Source organism: Girardinichthys multiradiatus, chromosome X, assembly GCF_021462225.1.
Source record: "Girardinichthys multiradiatus isolate DD_20200921_A chromosome X, DD_fGirMul_XY1, whole genome shotgun sequence".
Lineage (NCBI taxonomy): Eukaryota > Metazoa > Chordata > Actinopteri > Cyprinodontiformes > Goodeidae > Girardinichthys > Girardinichthys multiradiatus.
Genome location: NC_061817.1, coordinates 31,851,298 through 31,873,814, shown reverse-complemented (window position 1 = coordinate 31,873,814; position 22,517 = coordinate 31,851,298). Strand labels below are relative to the sequence as shown.

Below are 22,517 nucleotides of genomic sequence, written 5' to 3'. Positions count from 1 at the left end.
CCATCTAACTCGTCAGTAAGATCACCCAGATAATTCCCCAATTCCAAAGGAGTTTCACCACTTTTTGTCACATAAATCAAACTGTCCGTGTCAATATAAATCAATCTGTTCTGTAACTTCTCCATGCTGCTGAGAAGTTTTAAACGTGCATAAGCGGTGGTGAATGCTGCTATAAACACATTATTTGTCTTACTTGGTGGATATATGACACGTTTGCTGTAGTTCCACTGCACTACACACATTTCAGGGTTGAAAAAATGAAAATAGTTAACCCTGTATTTACTCGAGAACATGAAGCTGAAAAAGTCTTCAGGGTTAGTGATGACTGTGGTCTGAGACAGATCACTTCTTTGCGCAAATTTCCCCCAAAAACTGTTTAAACACAATTTTGCAACCTGCCTTTTGGCAGGATTCATCTCGATTTTCTCAGGGTCTAATTGGATGCCCTGATGCAGTTTGTAGTCGCTTATATACTTTGACTTACACTCCTGATCCACTGCTTCAGACGGATAGCCTGAAGCCTCCTGCTTACCCTTTAAAAAGCAATGAATGTAACCTTTAAAGATTGTATCACTTCTCTTTTCAAAATGCCACACCTCTGTGATTTTAGCAAGACGATAACTACACTCCAAAGCTTTACAGAGTTCTGCACTCACCCACACTCCCATCAAAGCTCTTTCTTGATCATTATGCATGCAAGGACCTGACTGGTTATTTAATTCAGCGCATGTGCGGCAGAGAGTGAACACAAGTTTACCTTGGGATGTTCTGTAAGGTAAAACAGGGAACAACAGGTTACGTGGTGGGTAGACCACAGCTTTGATTATACCGAAGTAGCTGCTGGGGTCATCAAAATCTTTGTAAATGATGGTGGGGTGTCCGAGGGGAAAAACGCAGTTGGCGTTTACATAAGGGTACAGAGATGTGTAATCCACATAGTGTACAGTTTCATCCGGTTCCGCTGTGTACCTCAACTTCATAGGACAGGTGCGTCCACCATACAGCGCATCCCGGGGGGATAGCGGTTCGGGTGCATTAACTTTCTCAAGAAAGCTGATCACCCCTCTGATTTTTTCATTTCAATCCACTCATGCTCCCATATGACTTCGAGACGAAGGCCGTACACAGTTTGTAACACCTTGCTTCTCTCAACAGTGGCTGCGTAAAACTGTTCAAATGCGACCCCACTCAACGGACACTTGTCATGAGGCATGTAACACTTTTTACAGCCGTGGAAAAAACAGCCATAAAATTCAAACGCAACTTTGACACCGTTAATCTCTGCATACCCATCAACTGAATATGGCCCGATTTTCTTTTCACCCCTATTTAATGCATGCTCGATAAATATGGCTCTGCTGTCTGCAATCCAGCCGAGCCATTGAATGGACGCGCTGGAGAACGTTTTACTGCTACGTCTGTAGTCCAGAGGTGATGGAATAGCTAAGGTTTGAGGAGGAAGGAAATTGGTTACAAAAACCTTCATGCAGGCTGATGCTATTGTGATACTTTTAAACGGATCCACACTTGTCTCCTTAAAGAACTCGTCTCTGAATTTTAAGCATCCTTGAAAAAGAATTTCAACGTCATTTTTACAATAACGAATAGCTTCTTTCTTAAAGTCAAAGACCTCTTTGCTCGCTTCTCTGTACCAGCTGCTAAACACCTGTTGTTCTTGAAGACTCATGCGTTCTACAGCGTAGCAGGATGGAGGAGGAAAAGCCCCCACATACTGGAGATGTTGTTCAGAGGAAAATAGGTGGGGAAAAAAAACCCTTGCTTTGATCGGTAAAGCCTAACGCTTTCGGCATGGCACTAAGCTTCATGCACATGAAGGACAGGCTATCAATGTATTTTAACCTGTTATCAGGGTCGGTTAAACAGAGAAGTTTACTCCCTACCATGACAATATGTGGTTTAATCCCTAACTGCAGCATTGCTGTGAGAATCAGGTAACCATCGTACCCCCGCGCATTGTGCGCTATTAAGGTGTAACCTTTGTACATTGGCCTCCTGAAATGCAGGAGAAATTTTTGGGTGCAATTCAGTCCATAAGCGTACCATTCATCACCTTTCAACGTTTTAGCACAGACCAGAAAGGGGGTATGCACGCCGCTCTCATTGACGAGGCATTCGAAATCATAAAAAATCAGTTTATCATCAAGCTGATTAATTGCACTGCAAGGCAGAATGTAACACTTATGATCATCGCATGTAATGTCTAGGCTGGGGGGTACATTTTCACCGCAAATACTGCATTTTACATTACACACGTGTGGTTTATTCGGTTTACTGATTGGAATAACGTATATCCGTTTGCATACTTTACACAGTTTTACCAACTCACAGTCACTCATAGGCCTTTCAGCACTATTTCTGATGCGCGGTTCCCTGTGTCTGCTGAAACATGAAGAATTACGACAGATTCTTTGACAGCCTGCACAGCTTACAGGATTGCTAATCTCTTGCATACATTTATATGTTCGACACACTGGACAATAACCTTCACAATGGTGTGTATTGGCATTCTGATAGCTGGCGTAACAGTAATTACAAATATATCTGCACCCCATAAAACCTTTGAGATTTTTTATCCCATAGTAATGACCTTGAAATAACAGCAAAAACAGAGGGTTTGAACGATCGGGGAAACTGGTCTCAAATTTACACAGAGCAGTAGAGCCCGTGGTTCTGTAAAACACTACAATTTTTCTCTTCAGAATGGTTTCAAATTTACCAATATCACTAAAAGTAACTGTTGTTTGCTCGTCGAGGCCTGCCTGATGCTGCCATCTCCTCCCCAGTTCTACAGCACGGTGATCCGTGAGCTCAGGATCAGAGACGTGTGCGAGGCTGATTGCAAAACATAACTGATTACCGGTATTGTTTATAATATACAAATGACGCATTTTCTTATTAAACAGTTCACAGTCTAACGTTCCAGTTCACAGTCTAACGTTCCTGCAGCTTTACGCTTAGAACCTCCTGCTGGGTCATTAACAACCTGAAGAACAAATTCCATGTTATTATCTACAGGTATATTTGCATTCGATTGTACTAAATCGTCGAGGAAGTTTTCGAAAGCAGGCAGGATCATATTTCCATCATCTGTAACAGTAAATGTGATGTGACGATTGAGATTTTCACCCACTAATTCCAGCTGCACAACGTTGTTACGTCTGGTTAACGATCTCGCAGCGTCGGCTAATTCAATTATAATACGCATGATGTCTGTATAGAATGCTGCTAAATCTGGAACGTTACTTGGACAGGGCGGCGGTATGGTAAAAGGTCTCCTTATTTCATGGTTATTAAAATGTTCACGTTCAACCACAGCTGGAGGATCTCGCTCTATTTGATCAGAACTAACTGCTACGTCCGTATTGAAATGACCCCCGTGCTGATCTGCGGCGTGTGACGTAGAAGGATTCTGATGAGTGTCAGGTGAATCATTTTCCTCAATGCTGCCGTGTGGAGACGGTTCGCTGTTCAAATCGGAAAGAGCCTGATTGATTACGTTTAAAACGTCACCGTGCCGATCTGCGGCGTGTGACGTAGAAAGATTCTGATCATTTTCCTCAACGCTGCTGTGTGGAGACGGTTCGCTGTTCAAATCGGAAAGAGCCTGATTGATTACGTTTAAAACGTCACCGTGCTGATGTTCATTTATTAAATTTTCACTGTTAGCAGGAGATGCATTAACGGGGATTTCGTTAAGTTCATTAACTAAATTTCTTATTTCATCCAGGGCAAGTCTGATTGCTTGATCAGAACTAACTGCTACATCCGTATTAAAATGACCCCCGTGCCGATCTGCGGAGTGTGACGTAGAAGGATTATGATAATTTTGCTCAATGCTGTGTGGAGACTGTGTGCTATTTTCTTCTGCATTAACGGGAATTTTGTTAAGTTCATTAACTAAATTTCTTATTTCATCCAGGGCAAGTCTGATTCGGTTATCCATTTTCTATGAACATAAGAAACAAAATAAAAATAAAACTAACCTACAGAAAAAACTAAAACAAAAAACAAAAACACAGTGATCAGTTCAGTTTAAAATCACCTTGATGTCACCAAAATGCTTCTTTAACAGAATCTGACATGCAGCCAGAAGCGTTAACGATGAGGCCTTATTACGAAGATTCCGTGAGGCTGTAGAGACTGTCTTCCTGCGCTGTCCATTTCTGTATCCAATCTGTCCTACCATCAACGTTACCTCTGTATGGAGAATGAACAAAAAATAAATAAATAAAAATATGTAATAATGAAATAATCACATTAAAGCTGAAAAAAAAAAAAAAAAAAAAAAGAAAAAAAAAAAAGAAAGGGGAATTCAAATTAATTCAGTATGTATGTATGAATTAAAACGTACCGTTCATTAAACCACTCACTAGCGTTGCTCTGCTTTGTAGCGCAAAGAGTCGCTGTCTTTTGGCCGGGGTTAAATATTCTGTAAAAACAGAAGACAACAAAAGTTATCTTACGCTGCGCAGCACAGCGTTCATAAATAAAACGAAAATAGTTTTTAAAATACACAAGTTTTTTTTTAAATCTTACTCCGATTCTTTGCGGTAAAACCTCCAGATTTCACTTCTTGTTGGACTGAAACTGTGCCGTTCTGCTGAAAGCTGTCTTGATCTTTGAAAAGCGACCTTCTGGTGGGCGGATTCAATGTGGCATCTTTGGATGTATCTGTAAACAGGTTTATATGACATTTTATTGAACTATGCTTAAAATACATATATATATATATATATATATTGTTTTTATTTAATTTTTATTTCCTTACCTTGCTCCTGCTCGACAACTATGTCTTCCACAGAGCTCTCAGTCGAATCTGTAAACAGTTTTTTATCTGAGGTTTAAAATACATTCACTCTCAAAGAAAAAATAGATAGTTCTTAGGACTTACTTACTTTCTGGTGGTGCTGGTAACTTATCCGGTGTGTCTTCAGGGGAAATGATGATAATTGACGGGGGGGTATTCAAAGAATCAGTTTTAATTTCTGTGTTAAAAGAAAGTTCAGTTGTTGCGAGTTTTTCTTGTTTGGAAATAATTCGCCTTCTCAATTTTGACTGTCGATTCCAGCCGCTGAACCCTCCAACTTGATCATTCGGGTTTACCTCTCTCATCAAATCTATAAATTGAAACATTGTCAAGGGTTAACTATAATATATATATATATATATATATATATATTTTTTTTTATTGCATTTAACATTTACTTACCATAATCTGATTGTGTCAAGATTAAATCATCAATGTCATCAGCGGTGGGTTCTATGACAAAGAAACAAATATATATATATATATATATAAACAATATATATAAACAAAATTTGAGAACATTCACATGCATTTAATGATACTTACTTACTTACTTACGTTTTAAGATGTCATTGTGCTTTTGTGAATTATCAGAAGAAGAAGCCACAATTTCCGGGTTTCCTGAAATATTTACCGACATTTTTTCTTGTTAGTACTGGTATTTTTCAATGTAACAAGTGTTATGGTTCAAAGACATTCAGCATTTGAAGACCCTGACACTGAGGTTAACCAATGAAACAGAGCCCCAACATTTACACACAGTATTTATACTAGAACATGACAGTGTTATCTCAACTGCAAAGACTATGTTTTTAAGACCAAAACCCTTCTTGAGTTCAAAGGTGATATGTTATCTAAGAAACAGACGTAACTGCCCCTTCCTGACATCGCCCCTAACAGTTGTAACCCTGTAACTCTAAGATGAAAAAGTAAAATGTTTTTTAGAAAAGCTACAGGTAACTAAAATTATCATTCCTTTTTTTTTTCCTAAAATGGAGTCTCTCATGATTCAAAAACAAACACATCATTGCTAGAGTCAATTTGTAACTTGGAAACAGTATACTGAAGTTCTTTTTTTTTCTGTTAATCTCATATTCGTCTTACCTATTTCAGCTGCTTTTCCAGTATGTTGACGCAGAAGCTGAAGGTTTTTCTCGTTCCATCGATGTAGTGAAGCACAATTTTTTTATTTTATTTACTTTTTTTAGGTCTTTTCTATTTTGAACGGATTTAGACTGGCTCATATATTCAACAAATAGGTCCTGCTGTAAAGCAAAATTAACTTACAATTCTGTCAGGTTACACAGTTCCTTTACAAAACCCTTCTTGAGTTCAAAGGTGATATGTTATCTAAGAAACAGACGTAACTGCCCCTTCCTGACATCGCCCCTAACAGTTGTAACCCTGTAACTCTAAGATGAAAAAGTAAAATGTTTTTTAGAAAAGCTACAGGTAACTAAAATTATCATTCCTTTTTTTTTTTCCTAAAATGGAGTCTCTCATGATTCAAAAACAAACACATCATTGCTAGAGTCAATTTGTAACTTGGAAACAGTATACTGAAGTTCTTTTTTTTTTCTGTTAATCTCATATTCGTCTTACCTATTTCAGCTGCTTTTCCAGTATGTTGACGCAGAAGCTGAAGGTTTTTCTCGTTCCATCGATGTAGTGAAGCACAATTTTTTTTTTTATTTACTTTTTTTTAGGTCTTTTCTATTTTGAACGGATTTAGACTGGCTCATATATTCAACAAATAGGTCCTGCTGTAAAGCAAAATTAACTTACAATTCTGTCAGGTTACACAGTTCCTTTATTAGGATTTCATGTGATAGGTCAACATTAAGTTGATTATACCTTTTAAAAATATAAAAGGATGCATGTCTTTTTTTTTTGTTTTGTTTTTTAGATGTATTAACGCCTGAAAAAACATACAGATTATTAATAACACCCTTAAACACACCCCTGTGTTTTAATTGACTCATTTAAGGTATCGCCCCTAATGACGACAACCAATCAACATCCACTGTTACGCCCCTTGGACACACCCCCCTGCCCAGATGGCAACCACATGGCGCCCACATGGCCCCCACCGGAAGTCCCGCCCTCACCGGAAGTCCCGCCCACCTGTCAAAATGTTTGATGAAAGGGTGCACTTAAATTCTCTAATGTGTTTAAAAATCCTTCACATACATTCAGTAGTTATCGAAGGATCACATTCCCACAGTAAAGAAAAAATGTGCATTATCCTATCAAATTTAAGACTAGAGCTTGAGGTCCCCATTTTGAGTTTAGCCATAGGAAGCTCTCCAGTGGATGATAAAGGAACACAATCTCTTAGGCATCTCACAGTAAAATATCTTCTTCATGAATATTTCAGGGAAATGGCTCAGGAGTGTAGCAGACAGTGTGGATAAAAGCAAAAAGAAGGAAATTCATGTGAGGCACATTTGACCAGACTGTACAACTTGAGGGAATATTTCTTGAATGATCAGTCTTAGACATCTGTTGATTAATTCTTCTTCTGACATGCTAAAGGGTCTTCTCTCTTACTTCCCAGATCTTTATGCAGAGTTACAGATTGCTGGTACCAGATCAGGTCCCGGTAGCATTTGGAAATATTAAGTTTTAACATTTCTGATAATAGGACAAAAAGTATTTCCTCGCATGCCTCATACATTCCAATTGATCCTAACTATCAAACAGTGCAGTCAGATTCAGTTTATTATTCAAATAGGTTAAAAAGATCGCTGCAGCTCCCTGGGGCTTCTGCACTGAAGCTGCTGGGTGGTTCCCCTGGGACTCTCCCCTGCTCTTCTCTGGGGGGGTTGCACTAGTCCCGGAGGTGATTCTGTGCTCTGGGGGGCCTTGGGATGTCTACGGTTCGGATCTCCTCCATATCTGTCCCAGGTCCAGGGGGGCAGGTCTGTGGCTCCTCACAGTCACTATTGCACTATTACTAAAAACCACAAGGATTGGGATACCTCTCTCTGTCAGACTGATTATAACCATTGGAAAAGAGAAGGGGTCATACAGGTAGCAGAAATGGAGGGTGGGTTTGGACCTCAACCATAACTGAGCCAGTTTAGGCTAAACCTGACTCCCCCTTACTCCAACCAACAGGGAGGGAAGAAGATGGAGGTAAAAAATAAGGAAGATAGCTCAGGATAACCTAAGCCACTCTAACTATAAGCTTTATCAAAAAGGAAAGTTTTATGCCTAGCCATAAAAGTATTAGTATTAGCATCAAATTAGTAGAGACTGGGTTGTACAAAACAAGATGTCATTCTGAAGTTTTTTACATATTTTTATATCTTTATTTTCTATCACAGTAACCAACAACTTCATCAAAAGACAAAAAAAAATGCACCTGGGTCTTCTGATTCTTGTAAAGACTGCAGGTAAGAGCAAACAGCTTTGGCTTTTTCTTTATAGGGCTTTATAGTTGTTGTAAATATGAATCTGAGAATATTATTTAATATTTAATATTAATATTTTAATATTTTATCAAATAATATTTCGGTCTGTTAAGGATTGTCCTGGGAATACCAGCCCCGTTAAGGCGATGGTATTAGGACAGAATAGAAAGGTGTGAGACGAGCTCTGGCATTATTGAACAGCATAAACTCTGCACATATATGGAATGAATTCACACAATTTCTTAAAATACAAGAATTTATTAACAAAAATAAGTCAACTCAAAGTCAAACATATTTCAATCAACAAACTCTTTACTATGCTAAAACAATTCAACTAAACTACCAAGCAGAATTAAAGAATAATCAAGACTAATGGGCTATGTACAATATAAACAAGTTGATTAAAGATGATTGGAAATCATGACCAAAAAGAGTGATGCAACATTACCATGCAATGTTTATGTTTGAGAACCAAGGATTATCTTGAAGAATCTGGAAGTGAAGTGAAGTTAGTTTTGGAACTAACTTAGGAAATAATCAGCAAACGTTTAGACAACCCTTCACAATGCAAGATCAGGTAAAATATTATTTTAATAAAATAATGTTTTAAATAATGATCTGCCGAATAAAACCAACCTCCTGGATGACTAATTCTCAACGGTGTCTAATTAACTGCCTTTATTTATTGAAATAATATTTGAAGAAATATTATTGAATAATTTGGAAAAGAGCCAAATCTTTCTGGAGAAATGGGGCTTAATGGTGTTAACTTAGTTATCAACTCTAGCAAATGATGTTCAGGGACTATTATCCACTAGCTTGAAAATCAACAACCTTTCTGTTGACTAGCCTTAATGCTAGCACACACGTGTTCTTACCGTTACCAGTTAAGCTAGCAAGAAGCGGATAGCTTAGCACCAGAATCAACACATACCTTTAAAATACCAGGATTAATGAAAGGGTTGAAATGCATAAGCGTGGGCGGCACGTTATGAGCAATGTTCTGGTTAAAACCACCCTTTAAATAAAGTTTATCTTAGCTTTAAAACATACAAAGAACACAGAACCGGCGCGTGCCGTAGCTAGCCTACTAGCGCTAAAGATCGCCAGGTTCCACAAAACAAAACTTCATAACATGAAAACGTTTAGATAATTTCATCCTAAACCTATCTGTTAATCTGCCCAAACCTAACCTCTGACCGTAGTGAGGATATGTTGTCCAAGGGCGATGAAGTTCGATGAAACGTCCACAGTCAAACAAGCGGAACCTCTGCGTTCGCTCTGTGAATGATAGGGTTAGCTTCCCGCTAACTTCCTCAGTTCCTCCCGATCAGAAGGTGCGTTCGTTCTGTGAACAAAAGGTTAGCTTCCCGCTAACCTCCAGCTGTGGATGAAGAACGAACGTTGTCCGCTGCGGTCTCTACCGTCTTCCTTCAGGCTGAGAGACTGCGTCCTGGCCGGGGCCTCTCTCTCTCTCGAACAGTTTTGCTTCTGTGGGGCCTCGAAGAGAAAATGTAAGCAACTCTTACACCTTTACACCTTAAGTTCCCCGTTCATGAATGAAAATACCGGATACACAGACAGTATTTCATTCTACTTAACTTTGCATATGATCGATGATCGTATGGCTTTGGATCCAGTTGAATTGATGTCTTTTTGCCAGCAAAAGACATTCGCGCGCTGGGCCTCTCCTGAACCGTCCTCCTCGAAGGCCGTGTGGAAAGAGAAAGACTTGTGGAAAGGTGGGGGCTTTTATTTGGGTAATGGTGCCACAGGAAGTCCGCAGTTATCCCCTTTTCTGGCTGTGCCGGAAGAAGGTTAATGCACTTTATTTTGAAAAGTTCCAGAAAAGTATGTACCGGAGTTTTGGTGTCGAAATCCATGGCTGTATGGTCCCAACATAGTGCTTGTTTCTGCCTTATCAAATCCGGGATACACAGGCTTTATTGAATGTCTGCATGTGTTTATGTCCCACAGGAAGAAGAAAAATAAAGTGCTGGAGCCTTACACTCAAGTTTGGAAGAAAAACGAAGAAAATCACCTTGAATTTAGGTATAGATGTCTTATTAAAGCCTTTCTTATTTGAAAATTTTTAGCAGGTTGTTTCTGTTTGTGTCACGCTGAGACCTACATGGTGGCTGCTTTCTAAGAAAAGCAGATGCATGCTTTGATAAGAGTGTCCAATGCAGAACCTGGAACAAACTAGGATGAAATACTCACACTTTTAACCCTGTGTCATTGGAATCGATTGAACACAGACTTTGAGGCAACTTTACTCACTATAGATCGCAGAAAGTTACCAAGATGTGGGTTCAGATCCAGATTTGGAGGGACCTATACCCTGGTTACAGGGTATAGGTCCCTCAGCGTGTCTCCTATCCACTGGGAATAACAGGTGAAAGGTTCTGAATCTGGGTCTAGTGTGGTGTAAGCTGTGGTTTCAATCTCTCTACAGGTGTGTGGTTTCATGCAGCGAGCTGCAATTGCGCGGTAATCCCCTAGAGCTAAAGTGGTTCCTGCAGTTAAAGAATCCAATGTTTGCAACCAAATAGATGCACCCACTGTAATAGGGGGTAATTTGTCGCACAGAGTGGTGAGATCTCCTAAGGAGAAAGGTTTGTATTTTCTTTGACCTCTGGACCCCGGCTGTTCAAGAAGCGGTAAATTGTACGTATGTCCTGGCTCCCTAGACGCCACCTCACGCAAAAGATACCTGTTAGGTATGGGCCCACTATGCATGGATGAGGGCCCCACACCTTCCTCATTTTCTTCCGCTAGACTAGTGGGCTCATTGACTGGGGGGGCTGGATCCGCCGGGGTGGAAGCATTGACGGTCCGTGGAACAAAAATAGGAGTAGGCAAGGGTTGGGGGCCTGGGTACCACTGGCCGTTAAGGGCCATGACTACTGAGCCCTGTGTTGGTTGTGGGGTTTGTGGAGTGTGTTGAGGAGCGGATTGGGTGGGAGTTTGGTTAAGCTCGCAGTAATTGATATGCGGCTGTGGGGTTAGAGATGAGTCAAGAGGACCTGCAGAGTCAACAATCTGTTGGAGACGTTCTCTCATCTGACGCACGTTCCAATTGTCAAGAGGCAACCCTCTGTATGTGTCAAGAGAGGGTTCTTCATCTGTGGATGATTTAGAGGTTCAATCGGAAGAAGAGAAAGGATTTCCGGGAGATATATGACCGGACAGAGGTCCGGAAGACACAGTAGAGAAAGATGCTGTGGGGGGTGGTTGCGGTGGGGGAGCTGAAGCTCCGCCTGCTGGAGAGTTTTGATCAGGCAAACCAGTAATCCTCAGTCTGCCCCCAGAAATGTCCAATGTGGGGTAAAGCCCCAATGGAGGGGGAGAAGGAGATTCCTTAGTGGCGGATTTTGGAGGAGGAAGACCATATGGTGCTGGTTTATCTCCAGTGTGTGTGTTGGTGGGTGTTGTGTGGGGTTTGTCAAACATAGCATGTTTACCTCCCTGCCTTATCAGCACCATTTGCGACCAAAACGTCTCATTCTTTGCCGCTTTATCTCTTGTTTCTTTAAACTTCCCTTTAAACCGTCCACTATTTTTGCATTTTTCCTCAGCCAACTCTCTTTCTTTCTTAGCCTTCTTCATATTCAGCCAAAACCACCTTCCCACGTTTTTTTCTGCTCTTTTCATCAGTTCCATCTTTTTCGACCTCCTCCTGTATTTTCTGATTCACTTTCTTAATCAACTTTTCTGCCTGTTTTTCTTCCTGCGTCTGCTGCACCAACTGCCTCACCACATACACCTGTTCCTTAAATGTTTTCCACACTGGTGCCTCTTCACCCCAACCTGAGTCATCTGTTTCCCGGTCAAATTCACCGCCCATCCTGCTAGCCTGTATAAATTCTTCACCAAAAGTATTAGCACCCTAAAACGTTTTCACACCTTCAAAAGTATTTAGCACCCTAAAAAGTTTTCACACCCAAACAAGTTTTCACATCCAAACAAGTATTCGCAACCAAACAAGTATTTGCACCCAAAAAGTATTAGCACTCAGAAAAGTATTGGCACTCAAAAAGTATTAGCACCCAAAAAGTATTAGCACTCAAAAAGTATTAGCACTCTGAAAAGTATTGGCACCCTTCTTCACTTCACTCTGTTCATTCACTGGTTAACTGAGGCCGTCCAGAAAATAAGGCACGCTATGTCCCGGGTATCTGGACTATTTTGAGCGTGACATAAACACGTCTCAAGACACCTCAGTTTCCCCACCTACAATCCAAACAGCGATCAGCGCCCTGTCTTTGTTGACACCAGTTAGGTTTCCATACAGGAATGCTGCATTCATTCACCTGCAATGAGAGTCTGGCGAACCACTGCGCCTCTCTCCAGTCACACCATATTTTTCACACACTCCTCCTAACAAGTCTGTCTCACAGATTATTCTTCCGAGGACAGCTCATTTATTTTATGTGTCTTTATGTTTGTGCACTTTTATCTATTATTGGAGTGCACTAAATGCGCTCCAGTTTCTGACTAGTCTTGCTGAATTATCCTATTCAGCTCATCTTAGCCTGGTCTTGTTACCAATATTATGTATAACTCACATTATCACTCTAATTGTTACTGATCTCACAGGCTCATCCAACCTGTTCACAGTAACTCATAGCTTCACGGGACTTTGACTATGTGTTTTAAGGTTTACCACATCTGTAATCTGGTTTTATTGAGACAGAACTCGAATAAAACACAGCATTCAAACCTTTGTGTTTTGCCCGCGCTTTCTGACTCCAGAATACAATGAACAACCTTCCTAGGGCCTCTAACCCCATAATTTGTAGTATGAATACAATTAACAACCTTCCTAGGGCCTCTAACCCCAGAATTTGTAGTATCCCAAAACTACTGGCCTCAAACCCAGTACTAAATCATGAATTTTCGTCAAAATACATGTGGAGTTGCCAAACTCAGGAAACAGAATTTGTAGTATCTTCAAACTACGGGCCTCAAACTCAGCACTAAATCAAACAGAATTTGTAGTATCTTCAAACTACGGGCCTCAAACCCAGCACTAAATCAAACAGAATTTGTAGTATCTTCAAACTACGGGCCTCAAACCCAGCACTAAATCATGAATTTTCGTAAAAATACATGTGGAGTTGCCAAACTCAGGAAACACATTTCTCACTTTACTTTACTTGACCTCTTTTATATTATCTTAACATATTGGTCTACAAATTTTTAATTTAGCAGAACATTTCACTGACTCAGATATCTGACACCAAAAATTTAGGCCTATCGACAATGCCAAAAGTGCAGAGTTCGTTTAAACAGGTTTCTGCTTACCTTGTAAGAAGTGCGGGGGTACCCCGATGTCAGAGTCTTTTGGTGAAGTTCTGATTTAGCCGAAGGTCCTCGCTTTTCCCAAATCACGTCGGGGTCACCAAGTTGTTGGAGTTGTCCTTCTAAACTCCTGTGCGTTCGTTTATTTGGTCAAAGCATCTTAATTCTGTGCGAGAAAAACTAAACTTAAATGTCTAAGAAAACAAAACACGGACTAGAGGTTGAAGTTGATTCACCCGGCCGGGGAGAGAGGTGCTGTCTCTGTGTAGTCAGGAACACTTCTGCTTTTTTTCTCCCTGCACCGTTCTTTTATTGAACACACACATACTACAGGAAATATACATTTTCCATTTGTTGTGCAGTTTCCTCACACATTCTTTTGCTGAAGTTCATTTCTCACACACAGGAAATATACATTTTACATTTGTTGTGCAGCCCTTCTCAGTTTCTCACACATTCTCTTGCTGAAGTCAGTTTTCTCACACATCTTCAGGAATCTTCAAGGAGAGGAGTACCATGCTTCCCTAATACACTGCCAGCTTTTCACGATACAGACAGAAAACACCTGCAAGCTTTAACCTTGAATAATAAACACTCATTGTGTGACCACACTAGGAGCTACTGTTTAAGGATTTTTCTAACTCTCAAAAGCATAACTAAAAACTCCTAATAATAATCAATCTATAAGCAGCAAATCCCAAATATATCTTAGCTTTAGCTACTAATGATAAGGCATTTATATATAACAGTTTCTAATAATCTTTAATCAACTTGTTTATATTGTGCATAGCCCATTAGTCTTCGTTATTCTTTAATTCTGCTTGGTAGTTTAGTTGGATTGTTTTGGCATAGTAAAATGTTTGTTAATTGAAATATGTTTGACTTTGAGTTGATTTATTTTTGTTAATACATTCTTGTATTTTAAGAAATTGTGTGAATTCATTCCATGTGTGTGCAGAGTTTATGCTGTTCAATAATGTCAGAGCTCGTCTCACACCTTTCTATTTTGTCCTAATACCATCGCCTTACTGGGCTGGTATTCACAGAACAACCCTTAACAGACCGAAATATTATTTGATAAAATATTAAAATATTAATATTAAATATTAAATAATATTCTCAGATTCATAATCACAACACTCTGCACATGGCTCATTTGCAACCCATTGAAACATTGATTTAAGTAATATAGGCTTTCCTTCAGGGCATCTAGTAATCCCTTCACATTTACACTCAGCTAATTTAGCTGGTGTTGAAGTAAAATATTGCTATCACTGATATCCTTGCGGCCTCAACCTCACCCAGTCCGGATGTCGTGAGAAAGAACAGATGAAGAGCAGGAAATTAAGATTAACGCAAGTTTAACTTGGAAGATAATAAGTCCAATGATTTCTAATGCAAAATGAATATACAAAATAACACAAGAAAGAAAATTACATAAGGCCCTTACAGAGAGAGATAACAGATTTCCGCAAAGCATGGCTGTCTTTACCCGGATGTCTCTGTCATTACAAGTTCCAGTACATCTTTATACCGTTGACTTCAAAGCTTACTGACAGTGTCTCCCCTTTTTGCAGTCTGGTGATGTAAATCAGCCAAGCTCCCTTGTGGTATCTATACCATGCCCAAAAGTTGACATTTATTGCTTTACTGTCCCTACGGCCAGCTTTTACTGCTTGCAGCTGCCGAGAACCCCTGCTCCATCCTGACTCCTGCTGTGATCTGTGATCTCTCCTCAAGGCTCACTCATGTTAAATCTCAGTTTAATGTTCCTACATGCAAACTAAATTAATAGCATGAAAATACATGATTTTAATTCTCAACAATTCCCCCTTTTGACCTCTGCAAAAGAGGTCAATATTCAAAAATGTAAGAATGGTAAGTAACAAATGCACACCAAAAGATTAGTACTCTGCGAAGTGACAAAGGTAAGCCATGAATTACAACTGGGCCATTAATTCCCAACCTTCAGTAACAACATTTTGCATCATATTATATGGAGTTGCATGAGTGCGTGCCCCTTTTTCAATAGTTGACGTTATGAGTCGTACTGTAATGGAGCGAATACATGGCACACAAAAACATCCACACGTTACTAGAATACATCCTTTTCATTTCCACTAGGTCTGTTTTGAATGCTTCAATTCTTTTTTATCCACCAAGGATCAATAAGGTGGTGTTTGCGGGGTCCACCTTGAAGGTGTTGCCTGTTGGGTCCATTCAGTCTGGAGAAGTGTCAGGTTATCATTGTCAGGTCAGTGAGGTTCATAAGTCAGTCAGAACGTTTGTCTTTTGGTCTTGGGTCATTTGGTCTGTGCACATAATGTCTCATGGATCCAACGAATGATTAGTCAACAAAAGCTCCAAATAGTGTGATGTTATTTCTCCAGCTTCCAACTATTGAAGAAAAATGTATTGTTAATAAATTAACTGTATTTCCCACGAACACTGCAATCCTCCTGGATGATCATCACCTGTTAAAAAACTTCATTATTATATTAGTCAGTTGTTTCACATATTCAATCAGATCATTAAACATTCCAGTAGGTGAAGTTATTAGTATCTCATGTGAACTGACATATACTTTTGCACATGGAGAGGACCTCAGATTATCCATGTATGCTGCTGCAATGTCTATCATCTCCTCTTCCTCTGATTCTACCCCTTCCCCCTACTTACTGGTCCTGCATAAAATATTTCATCTTCACCATAGAAGGTATCAGTAGGGGGTTGATTTTTCCTTCCACTGACCACCTTTTCAGCATGCATTTCCCAGTTCTACCAACTGCTAACCGAGCAGGTGGGTAGATCAATATTATGTTTTGTGACCCAGTTACGAATCTCAAGTAAAGCATTTGCCTGGAGGGCATTTTTAACTGCTGTTTAAAAGGACTGTCATCAGCATTATCGTGTTGCAGTCCACTATTCCTTTTAAACACTTCTTCCATTCTCAATCTATACTCAATGATTGGCTCTCCTATTTTCTGTTTAGTCTGGTTAATGATAGTATAATCTGCTCTCTGTCTAAACTCTCCTTCTAATGTGTCCCTCAACAGCGCAAATCATGGATTATCTGTTCAACTGGCGCAAAGAGTTCAGGGCAATTGCAGCTGCTGCAGCGGGCTGTGGCTGCCTGCCCCTTCCCCTTAGTACACAAGTGACATTATCTGCTTCTCTGGCAACTCCTATATAAACCTCCTTGTTTTTTTTATCGTTACCTGCTTTTCTTTTATAAACTTCCCCTTATTAATTCTTGGCTAGGTTTTTTCCTTTTTCTAAGTTTGTCTTTCTGTTGTAATCTCTGTACCAAATGTGTACAAGCAGGAACTGAAAGATGTCCTTTAAAATCATAATCTTTCTGCCATTTAGCGAGATTTTTTACTGTATCTGGATCTTTTGAGTGCATAAACTTTGCATCTCCTTCTAACAGGGGCTGCTTCCGGACGCAGTTCCCCATTTTAACAGTTTTTTGTTTCTTTTTTTTTATATCTATTAAAAACTATTGTTTAGAACAGAGTTCTACTAGTTTATTAATTTATATTAGCACTATTTATTTTATTCTCTGTGCTTTATTATATATACTTTTATCCTATTTACTCTAGTTTATTATTATTATCCGGACTCCGCTCTTTTTTTTTTTAATCTAACAGGGGTATAGTATTTATATATATTTTTGTAGCCTACCATCAAATCAAAACAGAATTCCTCAACGGGCCCCAACATCTCCCAGAAAACAGGCTTCTAGATCAAACACCTAGTTTTTATCCGGTTTTCCGCTTTGAGTTTTACTCTTGGAGAGTGCAGGGGTTTTAGACTGAGATTTGATGGCACCTAATATGCAAATCAGCATACCTCATGATACACCTGACCTGTCAACAACTTTATGTTAACACCAGCAACGTTTCGGGTTGTCCCACTGAGTAAATCATGTGATTCTGCATTCATACACACACCCCCTGTTTATTATCAGGCCTCTTCAAAACGCCGAGCATACCGGCTCGCGTATTCATCTAGCGCTACCGTCAAGCATACCGGCTTGCGTATTTCTTTTTATATACTTAGTTGGTTCTGTCTTACCTGTGTGTTCGTTCACACTGTCAGTCGGAACGCGTCAATTTGGCGGTTACCAACACAGAATTCACTGTACAGGATTTTCGTTCTCCAGATGTTCTGGAGGCTGCGCAGACTGGAACCCCACACGCACCGCAGAGCCCCGGGCGGCAGATTTCTAGTGATCCGGCTCGAAGGACCAAAAAAATGTTAGAGTTATAAAGCTGATGAATACAGACAAGTGTAATTAAAGACACAAGTGAACCATGTAAGTTTGACTTGCAAGGGTGAGACAGTCCTCTGCCAACACAGCGACTTCCTTCTCACAAAGAGAAAATCCTTGCACCAGCCTTTTTTTACAACTCACATTCCAACAAGCAAAAAGCGGGAATTGGTTCAGCCAATTCTTACAGAGATTTCAACTTAGAAGAGTGGTCATTCCCATATATGGTATAAGCATGTCATGTCCAGGGATTGATCCACTCCAGACCACGTTCCTTAACTTTCCACAAACCCTTTTACACACTAAAACCAATCACAGGAATCATCTTCACTATAGTAGAACTTCAAACATAAACATGGTTCAAACTAAGCAATGATAACTTATATACATTTTTCCAACAAACTTTATGTTGAGTTAAAAAAAACGTAGACATCAAAGTTTGGCAAACTAAAGTGGTTAAGTTGAAGTCCCAAACCTAAAAATGCCCTAAAGTTTGTTGCCTTAGAACTTTGAGTTCTGCCAACTTTTCTTTTTTTGTAGTGTAGAAGTAATAGAATTAGAGACACACACTCAAATAGTGCAGGAGACAGAGAGAGGGAGAGAGAGGGAGAGACTGATGAGTCAGCCTTTAAACTAGAGGCAAGCCGTTTCCAAGAGGATCCTGGCTTTCTTGAAACAACCAGAGGCTATATGTTGTATTTGTCACAACCTTAGATTGAATTTCTTACATTATCATAAAGTGCATTGAGACGACGTGTGTTGTGAATTGGCTCTATGTAAATAAACTGAATGGAATTATGACTTCCTTAGTCACCATTACTACCAATTATCTTGGTAGTTTGATTGAGCATTTCAGCAAGTCACCTTCATGAGTCATCCATAGGCAGAGGTGGAGAATCCAGGTCCAGAAAGTAAAACCTTGCCTAGTTTTCATTCAACCTGTTCACTTAACCAGGTGATTAGTCCCTGTCTATGTTGTGGAGATGGAAATGTAAATGGTTGGAATTAATCTCTGTACAGGCTTTTTACTTTCTGGACCTGGATTGTCCTGGGAAGAGGTGCACAATTAGTGCAGTCTCAGGTTAATATGTAGGGAGAGAGTTATACTTGTAACTGGGAGGCTGCGTCCCAGCAGTGGTGCTTAACACTGTGCAAGTGACTTAAAAATGTTGTTTGAAATACCTAGGAACCCTTTTCCCAATGTCTGTAACAAAATTAAAATCAATGGTACAACCCAAAATTAATGTAGAACTTATCAGAAACTTATCAGAAAATTTGTTTTTTTGATTATAACAAATCTTTAATTGTTGTTTTCCCAGGACTTGGCTGAGACTGAAGTGCAACGGTTTTGAGAATGCCATAATAACCCAGAAAAACACTCCGTTGGGATCCAAGGTTATTTATGATGGGGAGAAGAAGAAAACCATCAAAGTTACTGCAGAGCAGTTTAGCTTTTTTTTTCAAGTAAGTCATGTTATATTTAGAAGTACTAACAGATTTTATAAAGCTGATTTTCTGTTATTTGTGTTTGATATGAGTCTTGTTTTTTGCATCAATTTATTTATTATTCCTTTCTGCTAAATCACCACTTTAACGGGGTGGATGGATTTTGAGTCCCCTTATGATCCCAGAGATTAAGTTATCCAGGGCTTTCACCCCTGATAGGGGTGTCTCTGTCAAATTTGACTCAGATCAGGGGTCAGTCAAAGAGAAATTAAAAGATCTACAATATTTAGCAGACCTCACCCAGATTAGGGACCTCAAGTTACTTGGTCTAATCACTCATTTAGATTGTCAGTCTAGGCCTGCAGTCTTCTAAAACCAGCTACAGCAACGGCCTCTGATGTCCTTTTCTGAGTCATCTTTTGTTTTTCTTGTTCTTAGTCTAAACCAGACTTGTTTTGGGACTTGCAAAACAATGTAATTTGTTTTTATTCTTGAATTAATAACCGCAGGGTCATCCTTTCTCAAATAAAACACGACAAACATGCGCTGTTGTTGGAAACGGCGGGATCCTGGCAAACAGCAGCTGTGGAAAAATGATCGATTCAGCTGAATTTGTGATCAGGTAACAACCTTTTTAACTGTACAAGTTTTTTTTTAAATAAAATCTAACAGAACCTGTGTTTATAACACTTTATCAGATGTAACTTACCTCCCTTGTCAAACGGATATGAGAAACATGTTGGCATGAAAACAGACCTTGTGACTGCAAACCCGAGTATATTCACCAAGAAGTAGGTGAATATTTCTTACTTTAAGCAATATTTCTTCAAACTATTTTCCTCACAGTTGTTTTATAATTTCCGCGACCCACTATGGAATAAGCGGTAGAAAATGACTGACTGACTGACTGTTTTATAATTGCAGGTATGGCTCTCTTTTAGGACGTCGACGTATGTTTGTTGAGAGTCTGTGCCAATATGGCAACTCCATGCTGCTCCTTCCTGCCTTCTCCTTTTCTTTGAACACAGCATTGTGTCTACGGGTTTTATACACCATTGAGGACTTTGGAAGCCCCATTCAGCCTGTCTTCTTAAACCCAAAGTACCTTGAGAGTCTGGCTGTTTTTTGGCGCTCTCAGGGACTGAAGGAAACTCGTCTCAGCACGGGCATGATGATGACCAGCCTGGCACTTGACCTTTGTGACGATGTGCATCTGTATGGATTCTGGCCCTTCAGTGTTCACCCACATAGCTTCCAAGACCTGACCAACCATTACTATGATGATGCTCAAGGGAACAAAGTTTTCCACTCCATGTCAGATGAGTTCAAGCTTTTGTTACAATTGCACAACCAAGGGGTGCTCAAGCTGCACCTGGGGGAGTGTGGAGCAAATGAATAGAATGTCCATTTAGCAGAGACAAAGGTGCCCTCTGTTTAGCTTTAACATGAAGCCAATCCAAAAGACATTTATCTAATTAAATGGATGGACTGCATTATGGAAAATATGCAGAAATCATGGTAAATGGAGAATATGTGCTACATATATCCTAGGGTTAAATGTATTATGTATGTACCTACAGTTTTTTGGTTGTACTTAATTTACCTCCGCCTTTTCCATTTTGGCTTCATCTTTGTTTAGTAAAAACTGAGATGCTAAAAGGTTCAAGGTTACTTTATTTATACCCATGGGCAGATTTGTTTTGCAATGGTTTAAAACACATTCATACCCACATACACTGTAAAAAGTAAAAACATCAACATACTCAGAACCATTCGCACGTAGGGAAGCTCATAGTACTTCACAAGTCAAACACAGCAGGACACATAAGAGAGCCAGATTTCAAAATTAAAATCCAGGCAGTAAAAATGAATAAAATTTATTAAAATCCATTGATATCAAAAAAATAAAAAATCCATGAAAGTACATTAAAATCTTTTAGTGTCAGCATCATTTCAGCTTGTTGAATTCAGTAAGAGCAGTAGGAACAAAGCTGTTTTTAAAACGTCTAGTTCTCTATTTAGAGACCAAAAACCTATATCTGGAGAGAAGAAGCTGGAACTCCCTGTGAAGGGGAGGAAAGTCGTCTTTTAAAACAGAAGAGGCTATCCGCTGTACATGCCTGATGTACAGGGATGCAGCTGACTGCTGGGATTCTCCAGTCAGTCTAGATGACAGTTTAGCAATCTGCTGCAGTGAAGTACCCCCTTTAAAGTTGCATGACCAAATCATGACACTAAAGAAAAAGATAAAACCGATTTGATAAAAGCACAATAAAACATGGTCAGTATGGTTCGGTCAATGTTAAAATGGCTGAGTTTCCTTAAGCAGAAATGGCACTGGTGGGCATTTTTTACACACAGTTTCACAGTTTGCTTCAAAGTTTAATTTATTATCTAAAATAGTCCCAAGATATTTATATCTCTGCACACTCTCAATGGCTTGGCCTTTAATTAACATGACTGTGTGCTTGTGAGGTTTCCTCCTGAAATCAATGATCATATCTTTGGTCTTACCAGAGTTAAGGTGGAGATAAGACTCCTCACACCATTGGGCAAAGTCATCAGTCACTGGGCTGTGGCTGCTTTCACTCTTTTTAAGAAGGCTAATAATAACAGAATCATCTGCATTATTTATGGTGAACCTGTTTTCATGTCTGCTCTGACAACCATTTGTGTATATAATAAAAATTAGAGGTGACAGACTGCCTGGCCTGACAAAATGTGTTTCACTTCCCTTCCTGCTCCCTCCTGCTGGAACCCCCGCTGTAAAATACAAGATAAAGGGAACATTTATTGCAGAGGAGTCGAGACGTCTCTGCTCTTCCTAGAGGGGGTGCCAGGCTAGATGGGGTTTTTACAATACTGATATAAGGAGGTGATATCCTTTGGGTTGGTTAGAACAGTTTCTGGCTCAGCTCAGCAACATGTCTGACCTGTAAACTGTCTCCTTCATAAAGTTAAATTAATATTTACTTTGGGAGTGTGCTTGGTGTACTGAGTGTTTTTGGACATTTTGCTTGGTGTAATAAAGAGGGGGCTTGTGTTACTACAGGTGTTTTTATTCAAGAAAAGTAATTTCTGCACAGTAGAAGGGCTCAAACGTTTTTTTTGAGACAATTTCTCCAGCTTGGAAAATACTCTTTCACAGGGAACAGAGGAGGTTGGTGTGACTAGGAACTGTTTGGCTGGGTGGTATAGGTTTGGATACAGAGAAAGGCTGAGAGTCCTTCACTATGAAGTCCACAAGAGT

At 39.6% G+C, this 22,517-nt stretch overlaps 1 protein-coding gene across 6 annotated transcripts in view; it reads left to right on the top strand.

Moving 5' to 3' along the window:
* LOC124862361 (alpha-2,8-sialyltransferase 8F-like) overlaps window positions 1-22,313 on the top strand; it is a 40,755-nt gene extending 18,442 nt beyond the window's left edge. For 2 of the 6 annotated variants that reach the window (XM_047356228.1, XM_047356226.1), the window contains 6 exons: window positions 8,158-8,226; window positions 10,222-10,296; window positions 19,141-19,285; window positions 19,777-19,889; window positions 19,966-20,058; window positions 20,192-22,313. In XM_047356228.1, coding sequence (XP_047212184.1) covers window positions 8,158-8,226; window positions 10,222-10,296; window positions 19,141-19,285; window positions 19,777-19,889; window positions 19,966-20,058; window positions 20,192-20,666 — 970 coding nt within the window. In that variant the 3' untranslated portion in view covers window positions 20,667-22,313. The remainder of the gene's footprint in view (window positions 1-8,157; window positions 8,227-10,221; window positions 10,297-19,140; window positions 19,286-19,776; window positions 19,890-19,965; window positions 20,059-20,191) is intronic. The other 4 variants (XM_047356231.1, XM_047356227.1, XM_047356230.1 and 1 more) reach the window with 3 other exon arrangements.
* Window positions 22,314-22,517: the final 204 nt, after the last annotated feature.